Source organism: Aphelocoma coerulescens, chromosome 6 (genome assembly GCF_041296385.1).
Source record: "Aphelocoma coerulescens isolate FSJ_1873_10779 chromosome 6, UR_Acoe_1.0, whole genome shotgun sequence".
NCBI lineage: Eukaryota > Metazoa > Chordata > Aves > Passeriformes > Corvidae > Aphelocoma > Aphelocoma coerulescens.
Window position 1 is genome coordinate 13,462,221 of NC_091020.1, and position 18,823 is coordinate 13,481,043.

The window sequence follows — 18,823 nt, forward strand, 5'->3', positions numbered from 1 at the left end:
TTTTATTTGTCCCCATCAACTCGTTCTTTTTGCTATGTGAAGGCAGTTATATCTTCAGGGATTAAAATCTATTTTTAGGATCTTTCATAAAGGGCAGTAAAAAAAGAATTGTCGTTATGTTCCCAGGTTTAGTGTACAATTCTTTTTTAAATACTCTCATGCATGTAAACTGAATTGCACATGCTAATGATGTTGAACTGCAATTAGATTTATATTTTTTTATGTCTGAGTCTATCTTAGTTGAAATAGAGGGTGTAGTGCAGACATAAGTGAAAACAGGGTTTTGGGCAAGTTGTACTGGCTATTCTCGTGTGGGAGCTAATCTGCAGTCAGTTTATAGGTAGGAAGAAGGGATAATATATGAATGGAACTTCCTATACTTTCTGATACAATTGAAACAAATTCTGTGGTTTTACAAATGGACTTTTTTCTTACTTATTGTTCCAATCACTGTTGCTTTGTTGACTAATGTCAAAATACATTCATTGCTTAAAATAGCAGCAACTGATGTTCAATCCACGCCAGTTTTGTCTTCTGGTTATTGTAATACAAATACTCCAGCATTTAATGGAAGAGTTGGCATTATAAGCACAGAATTAATTTTCAGTTGTCTCTCTATCTACTGTCTGTATCTTCTGACTGCATTATTATATCTTCCTATAAAGATTTTTGAAATACGGGAACCGAGAGAAGATGGCCCAGGAGCTGAAGTTTGGTGATATTGTGGAGCGACATCTTATAGATGGTGACATCGTCTTGTTCAACCGGCAGCCCTCTTTGCACAAGCTGAGCATCATGGCTCACATTGTGAGTGCACACAGGCTAGCACAGAGATGGTGCAGCCCACAATATTAGGCACTTGACCTTTATGGTGTTTCTGTCTTACACGAGCAAAAATAAACAGCTCCTGCTGAAACAGTTGGTGGAGCAAGGAGGAATGCAGTGCACTTGTGCCTGTGTATGGGAATTGATGTGTACCTGGGCAGGATGCTGTGTGCACACTTCTGCTAAGAGCTATAATTGACCTAGCTATCTATACTTCTTGTGTGAGCATTTCATTTTTGTGGAGTTGATGTGATCTTTACAAAGCACATTGTCTTTTACGCTTTTTATAAATGAAAATTATTAGCTACATTTCTATAATATAATGTGAGTATGATTTCTGTTGGGTCCTGGTTGAGTTAAATCCTATAATCAGGAATTTTGGCTCATGTCTGTAATATAAAGATAAGGTCTGCAAGGAAGCACTGACTTCTTTAGCCATGCCCAACTGTGTGTGCATCTTTCATGGTTTTTTTCCTTTTCCAGGCTAGAGTAAAACCTCATAGGACATTCAGGTTCAACGAATGTGTCTGTACACCCTACAATGCAGACTTTGATGGAGATGAGATGAACCTTCACCTTCCTCAGACAGAAGAAGCAAAAGCAGAAGCACTTGTTTTAATGGGGGTAGGTAGATAAAATGCTCGCGTTGGGACTTTGCTGGTGACGGATGGCTTCAGCCCTTTAGTTCTTAACTTGCGTGTGAAATCTGAAATACTGTCTAGGTTACTGGGTGGGGATAATTTACAGCTTTGGAGCTGCCTGAAAATTCTGCAAGAGGGACTTCAGAATTAGGACTGTTGCACACTGGTAGTCTAATAGCCTTAGGTTTAACATCTGTGGAAAATCCAGTGGTTTTAAGATGTCATCGTTATGTTTCTGCCTGACTGTCCTTAGCAATTGCTACCAGACTAGGGTGGCTCTGTTAGCAGCAAATAAATCATTTGCAGGTCAGGCAGCCTGGGAATTGCAGACAGACAGACCAGCTGGAAATGAGGCAGTGATACTGGGCTTGTACTGGAGAAGGCAGCTTCCCAGAGAAGGCAGGAGACAGTAGGCTCATAGGGCAGGGTCAAAAAGGGAGAAGGGAAGGTAGATAAATAGGGATCTGATGGTTGCAAGCTTTGATCAGTGGTGTGAAAGTAGAGTCAGTAGCACCAAGCTGAGGGTTTACCAATCCATTGTTCCTTTAGGGTTACCAAATGCCACTGCTACTTCAGATGTCCCCATACAATTGTTGGCTGCAGTATTTAGGGGCTCACTGAACTGATTTGTGAGGTTAAAAAACACCCCCAGCAATTCAGGTCTGTGTGGGCTTGTGTTCAACTTCCCCATAGGTGGGGATGATAAAGTGGAGCAGTAGTTTGAGTAAAACGTGAGAACATGGGGCTAGAGGTGGCTTGATTGTTACTCATCAGAAGGGACCACACAGCTTGGCATATTCCAGTAGACCCCTGTAGCGAATGTAACATCTCTTGTCCTTCCCCTGTTCTCAAAGCTAGCTTGTCTTCCTTTCCCTGTCCCTACCAAAACATATCAAGTTGTTTGCCACTTCTGCTTTGGAAACAGAATATGTAATTTGCAGTAACTTTCCTCAGACTATTCCTTAACTGTCAATAGATGTGCATGGACTGAAGTGAACTGAAACTTCTGGTTTATTTTGTCCTTTGTTTTGAAGAAAGCTGTAGTTTGATTTAGAATAAGCTTTGACCATTTCACCATAAAATAAATGTCTTCAATGATAAGTTCCCTTTTGAATAGCAAATGGAGTATCAGTGTCTTCAAATGCATAATTTTTTTTGTGTCGTGCAGACTAAAGCAAACTTGGTAACACCAAGAAATGGAGAACCTCTTATTGCTGCTATTCAAGATTTCCTCACAGGTGTGTATGACCTTATTTCAGAACTGTGTGATCTCACAATTGTTCCTTCAGAATCACTTCAATTTTTTCAGGATTTTTCTATATTAATTAAAAGCTTTCTCCTTTCACAAGTCAAAGTGACATTATGAAATAAGGCCATTGTTTACCTGAAATATAAGTATGTTCTCAGGGTAATTTCTGATGCTGTCTGCCTTTGTAGCTGCTGTTACTACTACCTTTGAGTGTATTTTGCTGTGCTTTTCTGCAAGTGAATATCTGGGATCTTTGTCTGTTTTACATAGACAATGTAAACTGCTTATGATTATGGTAGAGGAGTTGATTTCACTCAATAAAAATTAATTTTAACCTACAGTATGTACCTTCAATTTCTTTTTAGGAAATGTTCAATGAACGTGAGGAAGAAAGGGTACAAAAATAAATGGCAAGGCTTTATTTCACTGGTGGAATAGAGTCTGAGAGCAAGAGAGTAGGTTATAGAAATAAACTATTTCTAATTTTTAGATGTTTAGTGTAGAGCAATTAAAAAAATTATGGAAAGGATTTACAACTGAAGCTGTCTAAACTATTGTCATTTAGCTTAGTAAGTACCTGACTAGTATTAGAATAAAATAATTGACACTGAATATGCAATAGCTTTTAAATTGAATCTAAGTTTAGTCTGTCATAATACTTTTTTCGTTTCAGGTGCCTATCTTCTTACATTAAAAGATACCTTTTTTGATCGAGCCAAAGCTTGTCAAATTATTGCTTCTATCCTGGTTGGCAAGGATGAAAAGATCAAAGTTCGTCTTCCACCCCCAGCAATTCTAAAGGTGTGTCAACTATTTTTTTTGTGTTACTAAGACTTTCTCTGTTGTGTGTTCTTGACCCATGGTGATGTTATATGATTCTTCAAACTCCTAAAATTTTAAACCAAAGGTACTTTATAAAGAAGTAATTATAAGTGTTGCAGCCTCTTTGAGAAATGAAATGACAGCAGCAGCATCTTTGGGTTTTTCCCCTTTTCTAATCAGAAAGGGGAACATGACAGTAAGAGGGAGCAATGAGCACATTTTTCAGAATGCATGCACATACCCTGTTGTAAAGGATAACCATTCAGCACTCAGGGGTTTAAATCTATAAAAGTGCATAATATTTTTCAAAGGAATTCTGCTATGCACTTCTGCAAGTGCAGTTCTCTACAGACAGGTTCTGTATATAAAACAATTTTACAATTAAATTATTGCTTGCTCTTTTTCTGTAGTTGTAGCACGAACTTGTAATCTTAATTCTTCTCCTCTTTCTCTCAGCCTGTAACACTCTGGACAGGAAAACAGGTTTTCAGCCTCATTCTCAAACCCAGTGATGATTGTCCTGTAAAAGCCAACCTACGAACAAAGGGCAAACAGTATTGTGGAAAAGGGGAGGACCTGTGTTACAATGATTCTTGTGAGTGATGCTTCTAAGTCCTTGTTTTGGAAGTCTTCAAAGAAGTAGAAATTGTTGAGCTGACTGTAGGTGTTGAAGCAGTATTTCACATAAGTGTTCTTGAAATGAAACCTAAAATGATGCAGTTTTTCTCAAGAGTTGAAGTCATGCTAAATGTGTTTTCTTAAACTAAAATGTCTTTTGTATGATGCTCAGCTTGTCATGACGCTAACTTAGTGTTTGAAGGTGAGAGAGAGGAAACCACAGCTTAGGGAGTGGTTGTACAGAGGTCAAATGGAAAAATTTAGTCTCTTAAGTGGGGGTAGTAATACAGGGATTAGAAGTCAAACACTGAAAGGAATTAGAATATGCAGGGAAGATAGAAATCCCTAGGATATCAGGCCATGTATGTCCTTCCAGTTAGGGAAGTCAGTGGCAGATGGAATGCAAAGCACCATGGTTTAAAAGGCTGTAAGAGATGAGCAAGACTTAGCTTATAATTAATTTAACATTTGTGGGGTGACTGTTGGACAGGGACTTGAGCAGGCAGGGTTAGGCTGGTTCCTTGCTGCTCAGAAGTGTAAGTTGAGGAACAATGGATTTCTATTAATTCTGTCATACAAAGTTGCCTCAAGATAGAATTTCCCAGTTAGCACTCTAGTCCCCCCTACAGCAGACTGAGTGATTTCTGTAGATGAAAGAACCACTCTGTGCTGTGAAGTTGGTTGTAAACATGTGGGAAAATTTTTTTCAGCTTCTAAATATTGTAGGACAAAAGGCCACAAAGCAATCCTGCTCACACGCCTGTGAACATGAGACATCTTTATTTCACAGTCTATTCATTTTAGAAAATGTGGGAAGATTTTCAACTTCCTGAGTTTGACAAGAGCACGTGAATGTGGAAAACTTTTAGATTTCATTGTTGGCTGTATTCTCTGAAAAAAAAAAGATTTCTGATGGTGTAGTAATTATCTTTAGAAAGTTCTCTGCAAATTCTCAAAAGTCTTAAGAAAACCTGGTATCATGTTTTGATTTTATATGATAAGTGATAGCGCAGTTACTTGTGCTTCAAGAAGATGATACCTAAATTCACATTGAAAATATTGAGCATGGTACAGAGCTTTTAATTAAAAATTCTCTCCATAAGTGATTACCAGTGGTTAGTGAATGTTTTAGAAAACTGGTGAATTCTTTTTGCCTTTTCATTTCTAGATGTCACTATTCAAAACAGTGAGTTAATGAGTGGCAGTATGGACAAAGGAACATTGGGGTCAGGATCCAAGAACAACATCTTCTACATCTTGCTGAGAGACTGGGGCCAGGTGGAAGCTGCAGATGCCATGTCACGTCTGGCCAGACTTGCTCCAGTCTATCTTTGTAAGTACATTTCCTTGGAAAGTAGTACTTTAATGCAGAAATAGAGAGCAAGCAAGATTTTTGCTTCAAATATGACGTGTTGTGCTTTAAAAAAAATAATGTAGTTTTGAAGCTGGCAGACAGTGAAAAAACTTACTGTTTATGAAGTGCTTGTGATGGTCACATGATGGGAGGTGAAATTGCAAGTTCCCAGTAACAGTTCCTGGTTTTAATTTGTTTTCTCTATATGAGATTGAGCTATCAAAATAATTTATTTTCTTTTTAATAATAGCTAATCGTGGCTTTTCAATTGGAATTGGTGATGTAACCCCTGGGCAGGGCCTGCTAAAAGCTAAGTATGAGCTCCTGAATGCTGGCTATAAGAAGTGTGATGAGTATATTGAAGCTCTGAACACTGGCAAACTACAGCAGCAGCCTGGTTGTACTGCAGAAGAGACACTAGAGGTAAACTTTTTTATTTAGATCACTATCCATTTTGAGCAGAGACTTCACAAATACATTCATATACATTGTGATCTCTAAAGTTGTCTTCTGAAACCTAAAAATACAAGCAAATACAGTCCCTAGGCATGCAACTTGAGCTGAGTCTATATAGACTTAAAGGTGTTTATATGCATCTAAAAAGGTTAGCTAAACACATAACAGCTGAGATCCTCCAGGGTGTATTGGGGCGATACAAGAGAATAGAATTACGCAAGTAATTGGAATGGAGTTGATTACATTGATCAAGATTTTTGCAGTTATCTTTCACGTAGCACAGTGTGACTTAGTGCAGTGCTCAATTTGGCTGAAGTTTTTACTGCTGCTAAGAGATTGTCATGTTCCTGGATATCCCTGTCTTATCCCAACAAAGACATATTCTGCAGCAAACTGGAAGTTAGGCAAGCTAAAATTTCAAACTGTTCTACCTGAAGCAACAGGTGGATTTCTTTGTCTTTACTGTATTTTGAATTCCCTTTGACTACTGAAGGTGTTGCTGGGAGTGATAGAGTTCTGTTTGTTTAAGTGTTTTTTGGCAAATTCTGAACCTCTGAAATACTGTATTTCAGGCTTTAATCCTTAAAGAGCTGTCTGTTATCAGAGATCACGCTGGCAGTGCCTGTCTCAGAGAACTGGACAAGAGCAACAGTCCCCTGATCATGGCTCTCTGTGGTTCTAAAGGTAGGGATAGCTGAACTTGGCATGTAGGTTGCTCACTCAATCACTTCTGTGAAAATGACTTGTTCCATCTTTATAGCTTGTTTTATACTGTCAGTTGTGCATGTTCATGTCATAGCTGTTTTAAGTGGCTCAATAAGTACAGGTTGGGTATGGTTTGTTAAAACCAAGTTGATGTATTTAGGTATTTTTGCGTCTTAAATTTTAGTACAAGTTGGAAAACATCTTGTTGGAACTTTGGATGTTCTTAGGACTTGAATGAATTAATCAGTAAAACATTTTCAGTTGTGTTTCTACTTCAAGTATTTATATCACATAGAAAAATCAACTGCAAATGATACATTCAGAATTAGAACTAACATTTCCTAGAATTGTGGAGTTATTTGGAAGGGAGCTTAAAGATCATCTAGTTCCAACCCCACTGCCATGAGTTGGGACACCTTCCTCCAGACCAGGATGTGGCATCCACAGCTCTCTGAGCAATTTGTTCCAGTGCCTCATCATCCTCATAACAAAGAGTTTCTTCCTGATGTCTGATCTTAACCTGCCCTCTGTCAGTAATTCCTCCTGTTCTACACTACATGCCCTTGTGTGAAGTCCCTCTCTGTCTTTCTTTTAGCCCCTCCTTACGTACTGGAAGGTGCTATAAGGTCTCTCAAATTCTTATCTGAGCTTTCATTTGTTTTCTATAAGAATTTGAAGAAAACACTTAACCTTTTGCCTTTTTTAGCTGTCTAATAAATTGTGGAATGCCTCATAGTGACATGATGTGTTCTAAAGAAATACTAAAATCTAAGAAGAGTAATATCTTAACTGTATAATTTTTGTGGAGGTGATGGAGAAGCATTGTTTGCAAGCATATTCAGCAAATAAAACTTCTGAGTTAGTGACTTAATTCGTTCTAGGAGTCCTGGTAGGTACTGAACCCTTTATAAAAAAATATTGTTAAAATATGTTTATTGAAGAAATTGTGAAGCAAAATATGTAGGTTAGGATCATGGGCTGTGTAAAACACAATCCGTAAAACAAACCAGGATAATATAAGGACTGGAATCAAATAATGGTGGCATGAATGTCTATGACCCAAAGGAAAAAAAAAAAAATTAAAAGTTGACTGTATCATAGACTTAATTGTCAGCCTTTGCACAAATGCTGAAATGAACAGGATGAGTAACAGAAAAGCTTCTCTAACTCTCTTGCAGCTCTGTTTTGTTGAGCAATTACAAGGCTGAATAATAGATCTTCATGGAAGTGAAAGTAGCTCATCAGGGAAGCAGTGTATTCCTCATTTGTGAGTGAGGGGCTTTCTTTTCCTTTTGTCTTTTCAGGCTCCTTCATTAACATATCCCAGATGATTGCTTGTGTAGGTCAGCAGGCTATCAGTGGGTCCCGCGTTCCTGACGGGTTTGAGAACAGATCCTTGCCTCACTTTGAGAAGCATTCTAAGGTAATTCTGTACATTTACAACAAACTGTGAAGGAAAGTGAAACAAGTTTCCTTAAGGCATTTTGAGAAGGATGCATGATAAAATCTGTTTTTATGATATGCTGAAGGAAAAGGATCAGATATGGTCAGTGTAAAATGTTTTGTGTGATTTGGGAGTTAACAACAGTGTTCGGAATTGCCATAGGATGTCTAGTTAGCTTGACTATTTACAGCTAAGCCTTCCTTTAGCCTTTCTAATATAGAAAATTAAAGTGAAGTGATGATACATTTTTTATTCTCTTGAGAGTCCTAAAAATAGTATGTCAGAGTTTCTCTGGTGTAATGCTTGACTGCACTAATACTTTTCAGGAAAACTGCTGAATGTATGTTGGTATTTTTCAACAGGTGAGATATGCCAGATAAACCATTCGGGAGTCTGGTTTTTCTCTTTTTCCACCAGGATAGGTATCATGGGTTACTCAGTGTTTCACATTTCAGTTCTGTCCTACATGAAGCAATAATGGGTCTCATGCATTTGTTCTTATAATTCAGTGACTTTAATTTTTTTTAAAGTGCTATTTGAAATCTAAGAAACAGTAAAGAAGGTTCTAGGTATAAGCCCATAGTCTAATTAGTGTGTTAGCTAAGTCTCAGATGTTATCTATGGTACTTGTGTTTGTCACTGAATTCCAAATTTCAACTTCTGAGTTCTGTAACATAATGAATAAATAGAAAAAGAAGCAATACTGCATGGTTTAGATGAGAAGATAAAATTTAGCTCTAGCTTTTTTTCTAATTTAGAAAGTATTACCTGTTAAATAACAACAAAAAGGGATTTTTGACTTGAAGGCGTCAAGTCAAAATTGCTGCATAAATTTCATTGGCAAGAGCTTTCCTCAGGGGTGAAGGCAGATCATTCAAAAAATTAATTTTATACATATCTCCAGTAATATTTTTTCTGGCTTCCTTAGTCTTCAGCAAATAGCTTTGCACTACTCTAACAAAAATGAGCATTCTTAATTGCCTTTTCAATTTTTGCAAGTTTAAGGGAGTCTGAGGTGTTGGTGTAGTGTTTGAGAGGAATAGCTTGAAGTGTGACAGGGTTTGTAGAAGGAAGGAGAAAGTGTTAAATTAGTTTGGAAGAACTAGGCAAGGGTTTCTGAAACCTTTATTTGCATCTAAAATACAAACATGGAACCTGAGAGCTAAGCAGAGCTGAGATCAGTGTTAGTAAGGGTGTTGGCTAATTTTCAGAATTTAGAAGACATGCATCATGCTTTTCTGTAACATACAGAACGTACATTGCATTTTAACTGTGTTTTTCCCGCTCTTCCCTGCAGCTCCCTGCAGCAAAAGGCTTTGTTGCTAACAGCTTCTATTCTGGGTTGACTCCCACTGAATTTTTTTTCCATACAATGGCTGGTCGGGAAGGTTTGGTTGATACAGCTGTAAAAACAGCTGAAACTGGATATATGCAGGTAACTGTCAGCAGACTGAGGGTTTTATCAATCTGGAAAAATGTGGATATTTCTCATGTGTATGCTGAGGTGACAGATCAGGGGGAAGTGCAAACACTCTGTGTGTGTGTGTTTTCAATGTAACAGAGTAATTTATACTGTGAAATGCATGGCTTGGTCTGTTCTCCAGGAGGTGTGGAGTTTGCACACGAGACCTCAGCCACTGATACGGTAACATGCTTGTATTAAGCTGTTTCCTCTCGAATATGGGTTGTAAAAGTCCTTGTTCTGTGCAGTTGTTGAGGACTACCTTCTGTGTAGTGTGTTTGCAAAAGTGATGTGAATTATGACAGAAATGCAGCTACAGCTCCCTTTCAGTGTCTGTTCTCTCTAGGTAAGAGGCACCTTGGCCATATAGACTAAGACTGGTTCTGTAAGATTTTAGTGTCTTTGGCTGTACCTCCTGTGCAAATAAATGTCCCTCCAACAAAGCTTCTTGCTATTATGTGCAGTCTTAAGACTTCTGTTCTAACATTTAAGTACTGTTCAAATTATAGCCCTCCTCCCAGTGTAACAGGCAGTTGAAAAGCCAAGATAATTTGGGGCTGGGAACACATTCCAAGATACACAAGTAACTGTACAAAGACAGAACAAACCCTCCTTTTGGAGTGGGTGATTAATTAGACCATTTGTCTCCAAAACTAATGGAATAATCTTGGCATGTCTGCAAGTATTTACAAATGTATATAAATACAATAAGCAACCTGCAAAATATTTTTCATCTTCAGCTTTCTTCCTATGTGAATGAAATGTAACTCTTAGACTTTGGAATTAAAAAAAAAAAATCTTAACATTTATTTTATCTTACCTTTTTTCTTGCCAGTGAGAAAATGCCAATTTATAGTCTAGTTTAGGTGATCTAATTTGCTTTTGTGGAACAAGGAAATCCATCTTTCAAGTAAAAATGTTTTTCACCTAAAATGTTTCATAGCATGCTTTCTTTTTGGGATGCAAAGGAAGATGGTAGTTAAGGGATTTCCCAGTATAAGGAGTTAATGTAAGAAAAGCAGATAACCCAGACAGAAAAATGGCTTTGGCAGATGACCTTTATGGTTTTTGTCAGTGAAAACAATCGTTGAGTGGTTCTGCTTCCATACACAAAAAGTAATGTATCCCTTGAGAAATAAACCTCCTTGGAAGAATATGAGTATTATGTCCCAAAAAACCCACATAAATCCCTCAAACTACGGTAGGTTCTTGCAGCTATTTAGGTCATTAGCTTTCATGGAATTCTAAATGTGGAGTATTGTGTTGTTACTTGAAATTTTGTTGACTTTTATGTTCTGTGAAATCTACAGTAAAGCCTTAGGGGTAATGTATGATTTTAAATAGGTTTTCATGCCTGCTCATCATTGTGTCAGATTTATTTCTGGAGTCCAGTTTCTGTACTTCTTGTAATGCAAATCAACAGCTATTTTTAAAAAGATCCGTTTTACTTTCCTTGTACTTTTGTTTTTTTCCCTTCAGAGACGTCTGGTAAAATCCCTTGAAGATCTTTGCTCACAGTATGATTTAACAGTCAGAAGTTCTACAGGTGACATTATACAGTTTATTTATGGAGGAGATGGCTTGGATCCTGCAGCTATGGAAGGGAAGGATGAACCACTGGAATTCAAGCGAGTTCTAGACAATATCAGGGTAAGGATTGCTGAAATCCTTTCTGGAAATGTGAAAATACTATTAAGCATGGAGGAGAAAGCAGTAAATGATGGGGAAAATTGTTTCATTTGAAGTATTTATTTTCAAATTGCCCTTTTTGAATGGCCCTGGTCAGGGTTTCAGCATGTGTGTTCTAAGAGTAATAGATATTTTTTGCGGTGGAACAGACCAATTCGTGCACAGAGACCAAACTGTGTGTAAACAGTGAAAAGTAAAATTTCTTTCTGTGCTTGAACATAGTTTTAGGGCCTAATATTGAACTCACTAGATAAATTACTACTGGCTTATTTGGGTACCAGTTTGGTACATTGCACAAAATAATTCTCTATTAAATCAAGACATGGATGTTCTTTGAATTGAACTTGGCTGATGGTTGTTCAATAATACTGTGATGTTTGAAGACCTGTATTGTTTAGTTTTGGTTTTGTGGTTGGTTGATTGGTTGGTGTGTCATGACCCCCTTCTCTCAGAGAAAAGCCTTTTGCTGAACTAACCGTTCAGCTTTCTGTAATGTGAGTGTAATAAATGGATAGAACTAGAAATGTCTGGGTGTATACGTTCAGATATGCAGAAATAAGTAGAAGTGGATGTGGCCCTTCTTTTCACAGTAGTCTGATATAGTATAGTAAACCAAAACCAACCCAGCAAAAAACCCCATTAAACAAGCTACACAACCAAAACTAAAGAATGCTGTTAATCAGTTCTACATGTCTGTATTCTGTGTCTTTGCAATGGAGTTTTTGTGCATGTGCTGTCTGTGAAGAAGTCATGTTTTTTCCTGTTAAGGCTGTCTATCCATGCAGAAATGAACCAGCCCTTAGCAAAAATGAATTGGTGTTAACATCCGAGTCCATCATGAAGAAGAATGAATTTCTTTGCTGCCAAGACAGTTTTCTGCAGGTAATTATCTCACTTCCTTATCACACTGTGATTAGCTTTTCCTTATAAATTAAGAACAGGACTTCAGCCTGTCTGGAGACTACTTACACATCTTTTAAGGATGAGTGAAGGTTCATGTGATTGCTTTCACTATGAGTTATAAAATTCAATTTGTTTGAAAGAGCATTGGGCAATTTTAATATTTATGAGAGCAGCCATTCTCAAGACTTCCTTGAGAATCACTGGTCAAAACTGTGGAATTAACCTGCCTGTAGAATTAACCTTACCTTCATATAAAGCTGTTACCTTGATGAACCTTCTGATTCTGAGTACTGGCAGTGATGAGAACAAGATGAATTTAATGACCTATAGATGAATTTAATGACCTTTTAATAGATCAGAGTGTTTCAGAGCACAAGGTAAACCTGAATTGCACTTCCATTCATAGAGTGGAGTTGAAAAAATAGCTATATCCATATTTGAAATACGCTCTAAATCTTAACTGCAAGTCTGAAGGAAAAGAAATCAAATAGTTTAGTATCAGAGTTTGGGGATAAAGCTGTTATTTGAAATATACATCTTTTAAATCATATCATGAAAATCTAAGTAATGGTTACTAATTTCAGAAGCACAGATATGGCTACATCACCTTAGTGATAATTAGCTTGACTTAAGATTTTTAAGTTTTAGATAGTTATGTTTTCTTCTTTCCTTTTTTTTTCTGTTCATCCTTGAAGACATTAACTGAGACAGGTTATGAAAAATATAATGAGGTAATCGTAGCATGTGTGTGCACTGTGTGAGCATTAATGTTAGTGCTTTTTAGCTAAAGATGTGTGTATAGTGCTAAAGTAATTGGTTAGCATATATACATTACTGCTTGTTAAATTATGACATAGGTGTTCATCACAATTATTTAACTTTTTTAATGTGGAAAGTGTGACACGTTAATTAATACCCATTGCTAAATTCAAGGATTTTGAGGAAGCTTTCTTTCAGTGCTTGACTCTTTTTTCTCAAATTCATTCTTTCATTCTCTAGGGATATTAGCATGTTTTTCTGGTGTTTTCCTATCCATTCCTATCCACTTTTCCATTCCAGAACAGAGATGCTTCTTAGTGCTGTTATTTTAGCAGGAGGTTCCTGTAATGAGCTTACCCACTCTAGTCTGGAACAGAGTGTGTCTAAATAGTCTCTTCTAAACAGACAGCATTCATTCTTCCTGCACTCTGCCCTCACTGGAGGGAATTCAGCTGATGAAAAAGCAGATTGTTGGCTGGCACAGTTTCAATTGTGTAAATGTTTTAACATATTTGAGTATATTAAGGTACAGTTGAAGGGAAATTTATTATTTTTCTTCTGGTTGTAATTGGGGGAAGTCCTTAAAAACCCTCACAATTTAAAAAAAAGCCAGTAATTTTTCTGTGGATTTTTTTTGAGACGTTAGGAGTTTTGGGAACGTGGTGCAAACACAGAAAAAGCTCAGCACACAGCCTGTCAGTGCTGCCATATGCAGAGTTGACCTACTGGGTCTGCTGGAACTGGAGCAGATTTTGGCTGAATCTCATGACATTGTCTGTGCTACTGTGCATTTCAGTGGCTTCTTCACTGCAAGGATTGCAATGCGAGCAGTGCTTCAGGTGTATAAATGATCCCACTCACTTGGGTGCTGGGGCACCTGAGGCAAACCCTGGGTGAGCATGGCCTATACCCTGAACTGCCCTTGACTAAACAGCAGCTCTGTAGGAGCTGACAAGGCCCATATTGAGACAGACCTTACTGAACCCATGTGGTGCCCTTTTGTTAATCTGGTCCAAAATAAGACTATGGATTTAGAAGGTGTGAAAAAAAATCAATGTTTTTTTGAGTCCACTCTGGAAGTTACATAGCTGTGCTTATAGAGTAGAGTGTTGTACTAAAGATTTTAAGTCCTGAGAGAGAGAGACTCAGCAAAGAGTGAGCTACATTTTCATTCCATTTGTAGCATGAATTAATGCATAGTTTGGATAAACTGCCAACAGATACTTGAAAGTTGAGAAGAATAAGTAATTTCCTCTTTTAGGTCTTCTTCATGAGTAAAAATTTGACAATGAAAAATAAGTCTTCAGAGATTTATCTTTTATCTTTCACCTTTTCTGACTCTGGTGTATGGAAATAATGTATAATTTGAGTACCTTATTCAGAATTATGTATAATAATTGATGTACTGTGTTGGAGTTTATGGATTTTTTTAAAGTACTTTGGAACTCAGGCACTCTCAAAGAGGAAAAGTCTTCTGCAAGTCCTGCAGTGTTCCTTTTTTATGTACCTGTAGTAAAAAGATTAACTTCTCTAATACCATATTATTGCTTAAACACTTATTTTAGGAAATAAACCACATTATCAATTTTATGCAATTATTTTGGGGTCAAAAGCCTTTAAAATGTCCAGATATGTTATTTGTCAATAATGCTACTTACTGCAGGGCAAAAAAAAAAGGGGCAAAAATGTAAGAATGCATCCTGTCATCCAAGTGAAGAAGCAATTTTGAAGCATCCATTTCAGCAGCACTTCTGTTGTCTGTGCTTCCATTTGAACTTGCTTCTGGTATTCACAGAAAGTAATGTACTCTCTGGAAACACCTTGAATACCAGTAAGAATGCTGTTATTTTGAGAACTTGAGAATTCTGTTAGGATGTAATAGAAGTGCTTTCATAATGATTCTATGAACTCAGTTAAAAAAAAAAAAAAAAAGACAGTCAGATACTTACTCAATTTTGCAAGTTATTGTCAGTGCTCGGCTGCTGTAGTGGTTGCAAGGAGTCCAGTACCTAGTGCAGAGGAGGTGATATTGTGTAACCATGACTCAGTCTGTCAGGTAGGACTAATGGGGTAGAAGGGGTTTAAAAGGACTCTAAAAAGATCAAACTGCTTCTCTGTGGAGCTTTGCTAAATCATTGTTGAAATAAATGGGAAGGAATGGGAAGGATTTCCTCTTGCTTTTTGTTTATATTTTGGTTTTGATAACCCTGTGTTATAACAATGACTTGCACTGAGTCCACATCTGTGGAAGAGTTTAAGCATGGACCTCATATTTCATAACTTTTAGTGTACATGTCTATATCCAAAGTGTAATGACCAAATGATCTTTTATAGAACACATGTTGGATATTTTTTAAACAGTATTGTTTCAGTTTGTGTTCCAGTAAAGACTATGAGAACTTCTTTGGGTTTGCCTGATAAGAGAGTGAAAGGTTTATGTACTATGGTATGTTAAATGCAATTATCTGCAAGACCTCTCCACAGCATAGAGAAGCTATTCGAATTATATTAGGTAGACACTGACGTGTATAATAATTTTGAGGTGTTTTTCCCGCAAATAAAGTGCATCTGAAGTCTATACAGCAGATATACTTTATATACTTCCTCTCTTGCCAATCTTCTATTTTGACTATTTTGACTATTTTGAATGGGGAATGAGGGAGAATGTGTTCGTGTCAGTATCATCAAAAAATAAGGATTTTGAGTTGTGGGGTTTTTGAGTTTTTCAGTCAGTTTCAGTAAGTGGTGGGTAGGAAGGTAGGATCAACCCAAGCTGGGTATCTTCACCTGCCAGTGTGTGCTCAGGAAGGATGCTCTTACTCAGCATGGACAATATTCCTTATGTACTGCTACTGATTTGTGGCTACACAAGAGTGGATCTGGTTTGCTAAACTCAAGTGTATGTGTTTGTCTAAATTTTGATGTTCTTCTCTCCATATTGTGCATTATTAATTTATTGTAAATATTTGGAACTTTAAGTAAGTAACTTACTGTTGAAGACTTCAATATGGAGAGCATGTCTTTGCTTACTGTGGCTTTAATGTGATTTCAGGAAATTAAAAAATTCATCAAAGGTGTTTCTGAGAAGATAAAAAAAACTAGGGACAAGTATGGAATTAATGACAATGGCACAACAGAGGTAAATAGTTTCAATGGGGTAATGATGTAGCTCTTTACAATCTTCATAAGTTGTTGCTTTTCCAACTATTCCTTTCTCTTTTCAGCCAAGAGTTTTATATCAGTTGGACAGGATTACTCCAACACAATTAGAGAAATTTCTAGAGACTTGTAGAGACAAATACATGAGGTGAGTGTTTACCCTGCTGTGTTCTCAATGCTGTTTTGTTGGTAACATAGGGGTGTATTTTGCTGTTTTTACTGTATGACTGTTGTTTCTGTTGTGAATGTAGTACAAGGAATTAGAAACAATTGCTCCAATGACATAAACATTGCAAGACAAAGGTAGGATGCCATTAAAAAAAAAAGGCATCCCTGTCTACAGGTGGGCTTGTTAAAGCAGAATTGAGTCTTGTACTAAAAGTTCTAGAGGTCTGGCAGGTGGGGTTTTTACATTTGACTTGAGTCAAAATCAGATTCTTTCATAAACAGACTTTGTTTGGTATCCTTTTACATTGTAGAAAAACTGCTTTATGTTTCATTTTATGTTTCTTGAATATGCAGAGTTATCTGCTTGTGTTTAAGCACATTCCTTCTGAAATAATAGCAATCATACTAAGAGCACAGTTTTAGGCTTTAGCTGCTCACTACTTAAATCCACAGATTCTGTTTTGGCAGCAGATTCTGGTAAAAGCCAAAATTGATAGGATTCAGAGTAAGGGAGGGTATTGTTTAAACATTTAACATTTTTACACCCACTGCCAGACATGTTTTCTTCCTCCCCCTCTTGCAGGAGGCTTTTGAAAACCTGCAATAAGTCCATGCAGAACAAACTCTAAATAGATGAGTTTCAAATTCATGTGAATCTTGATAGCTGTTCTTGATCTACACAGTCTGAGGAGTTGTATCACACTTTGTTCTAAAATGTTCTTTGATCTGTTATGCACTCATAGGATCCTTTTGTTTGTTGTTCTTGGTTTCTACCAAGATAATGCTAGTGTGGATGTTTTAATCTCTTTATCCATTGAGATTTATTTCATTTATTTAGACTCCTTGGATTTGGACATCCACCTGCAGCCATGGGTGTTCTCTCCTTTGTGGCCTATCTGCATCAATTGTTTCCTAATGTTTTGTTCTTCTAGAAAATTCATGTATATGTTAAGTTCTTAACTATTTTAAATAGTTTACCAGTTTTTTTTCTTTCCCTTATTAGGAGAACTTGTTTACATTTGTCTTCAGTGTTTTTAAACATTAATTATCATTTTTACTGTAATAAGTAAATGTTAGCATATGGGATTTCCCTGAAGGGAGAATCCTGGATCTACTGCTTGATGCTTAGGAGGAAGAGGACAAGCATTTTGTTATCTGTTATGGAAGTTATACTGCACCTATGGAATGCTTATATAATGGGCATCTTCTTGCTTTGCATGAAATCAGTCTTAAAGTATTGGTGACCTTTCAGCCTCTCTCTTGTTTGTTTACTATAATAATATATTAATAAACTTCTCATATATCTACCAGAATAGTTTCTCTTGCTATTTGCTTAGGATCTTATACCTTATTCAGTTACATATCTCTTTCTGTATTTTTTTATCAGGGCGCAGATGGAGCCTGGTTCTGCAGTAGGAGCTCTTTGTGCACAGAGTATTGGTGAGCCTGGCACACAGATGACTCTGAAGACTTTCCATTTTGCTGGTGTTGCTTCAATGAACATTACTTTGGGTGTGCCAAGAATCAAAGAAATCATTAATGCTTCAAAGGCTATTAGGTACTGACATCGTTTTGATTTATTTGGCATTTTATTTCCTTTGCCTACGTGAAACCTGATGGATAAACTTGCAATACATGATAGCATTTCCCTGTCCTCAGCAATATACTAGACATCATTCAATGCAAATACCCAAACAAGAAAAATCTAATGTCTGCCCAACTGTATGTGATACTTAAGCCCAGAGAGAAAATCAAATAAAGGAAAGGATTATTTGTTCAGTATAGTATTTCCTTAGATGTCTCATTTATTGTGAAGTGCTCTGGTGTTTAGCAGTACTTGAAGCATACCTATTTGTAGGTATGCATGAAGCCATGCTTAAAGACTAGGATAACATATGCCAGGAAAACAGTCACTAGTACTTGAGTGTTCGCTTGTTTTTACCATCCTGAATTACATGAAGAGTAATTTTTCTTAATACACCTGAGGAACCTGAAGATCTCTTTATGTTACTAAATACTGCTCTAGATAAGAGATAAATTCCATAAGGAAGCTGTAATTCAAGTTGCCATCTATACTCTAACTGAGCAATTTCCTAGCTGGGGTTTTTTTTTGTGTATGTGTTTATTTTTTTAGCACCCCTATTATAACAGCACAGTTGGACAAAGATGATGATCCTGATTTTGCCCGTCTGGTTAAAGGAAGAATTGAGAAAACTTTGTTAGGAGAGGTAAGAAAAAGTGTATTATTGCTAATGCTTTAATGGCATTTTAGCCATTTTTGCATGCTAACTTTTTGTTCTTGTCATTTAAAGATTTCTGAATATATTGAAGAAGTGTTTCTTCCAGATGACTGTTTCATCCTAGTGAAGCTGTCTTTAGAGCGCATTAGACTACTGAGATTAGAGGTGAGTTGTTCAGTTCTTATGCAGAATACACCTTGGATATGTCCCAAAGGGTCTTTTAATCCTGTGTCAGAAATCACACCAGTGGAAGTTAAAAAAAAGGAAGTGAGTGATGGATGTTGTGTGGCTACATTACGTCTTTTTTTTCCCTTGCAAAGTGGATAATT

General features: G+C 36.9%; 1 protein-coding gene across 5 annotated transcripts in view; it reads left to right on the forward strand.

Annotated features, from left to right (window-relative positions):
• The window catches only part of POLR3A (RNA polymerase III subunit A), a 41,929-nt gene that overhangs the window by 7,007 nt on the left and 16,099 nt on the right, over positions 1–18,823 (forward strand). For 3 of the 5 annotated variants that reach the window (XM_069019278.1, XM_069019276.1, XM_069019277.1), the window contains exons 10-27: positions 666–807; positions 1,309–1,449; positions 2,635–2,704; positions 3,389–3,516; positions 3,994–4,132; positions 5,324–5,488; positions 5,760–5,932; positions 6,538–6,649; positions 7,975–8,093; positions 9,412–9,549; positions 11,056–11,226; positions 12,034–12,147; positions 12,864–12,899; positions 15,980–16,066; positions 16,152–16,234; positions 17,642–17,812; positions 18,389–18,482; positions 18,567–18,659. In XM_069019278.1, coding sequence (XP_068875379.1) covers positions 666–807; positions 1,309–1,449; positions 2,635–2,704; positions 3,389–3,516; positions 3,994–4,132; positions 5,324–5,488; positions 5,760–5,932; positions 6,538–6,649; positions 7,975–8,093; positions 9,412–9,549; positions 11,056–11,226; positions 12,034–12,147; positions 12,864–12,899; positions 15,980–16,066; positions 16,152–16,234; positions 17,642–17,812; positions 18,389–18,482; positions 18,567–18,659 — 2,176 coding nt within the window. The remainder of the gene's footprint in view (positions 1–665; positions 808–1,308; positions 1,450–2,634; positions 2,705–3,388; positions 3,517–3,993; positions 4,133–5,323; positions 5,489–5,759; positions 5,933–6,537; positions 6,650–7,974; positions 8,094–9,411; positions 9,550–11,055; positions 11,227–12,033; positions 12,148–12,863; positions 12,900–15,979; positions 16,067–16,151; positions 16,235–17,641; positions 17,813–18,388; positions 18,483–18,566; positions 18,660–18,823) is intronic. The other 2 variants (XM_069019279.1, XM_069019280.1) reach the window with 2 other exon arrangements.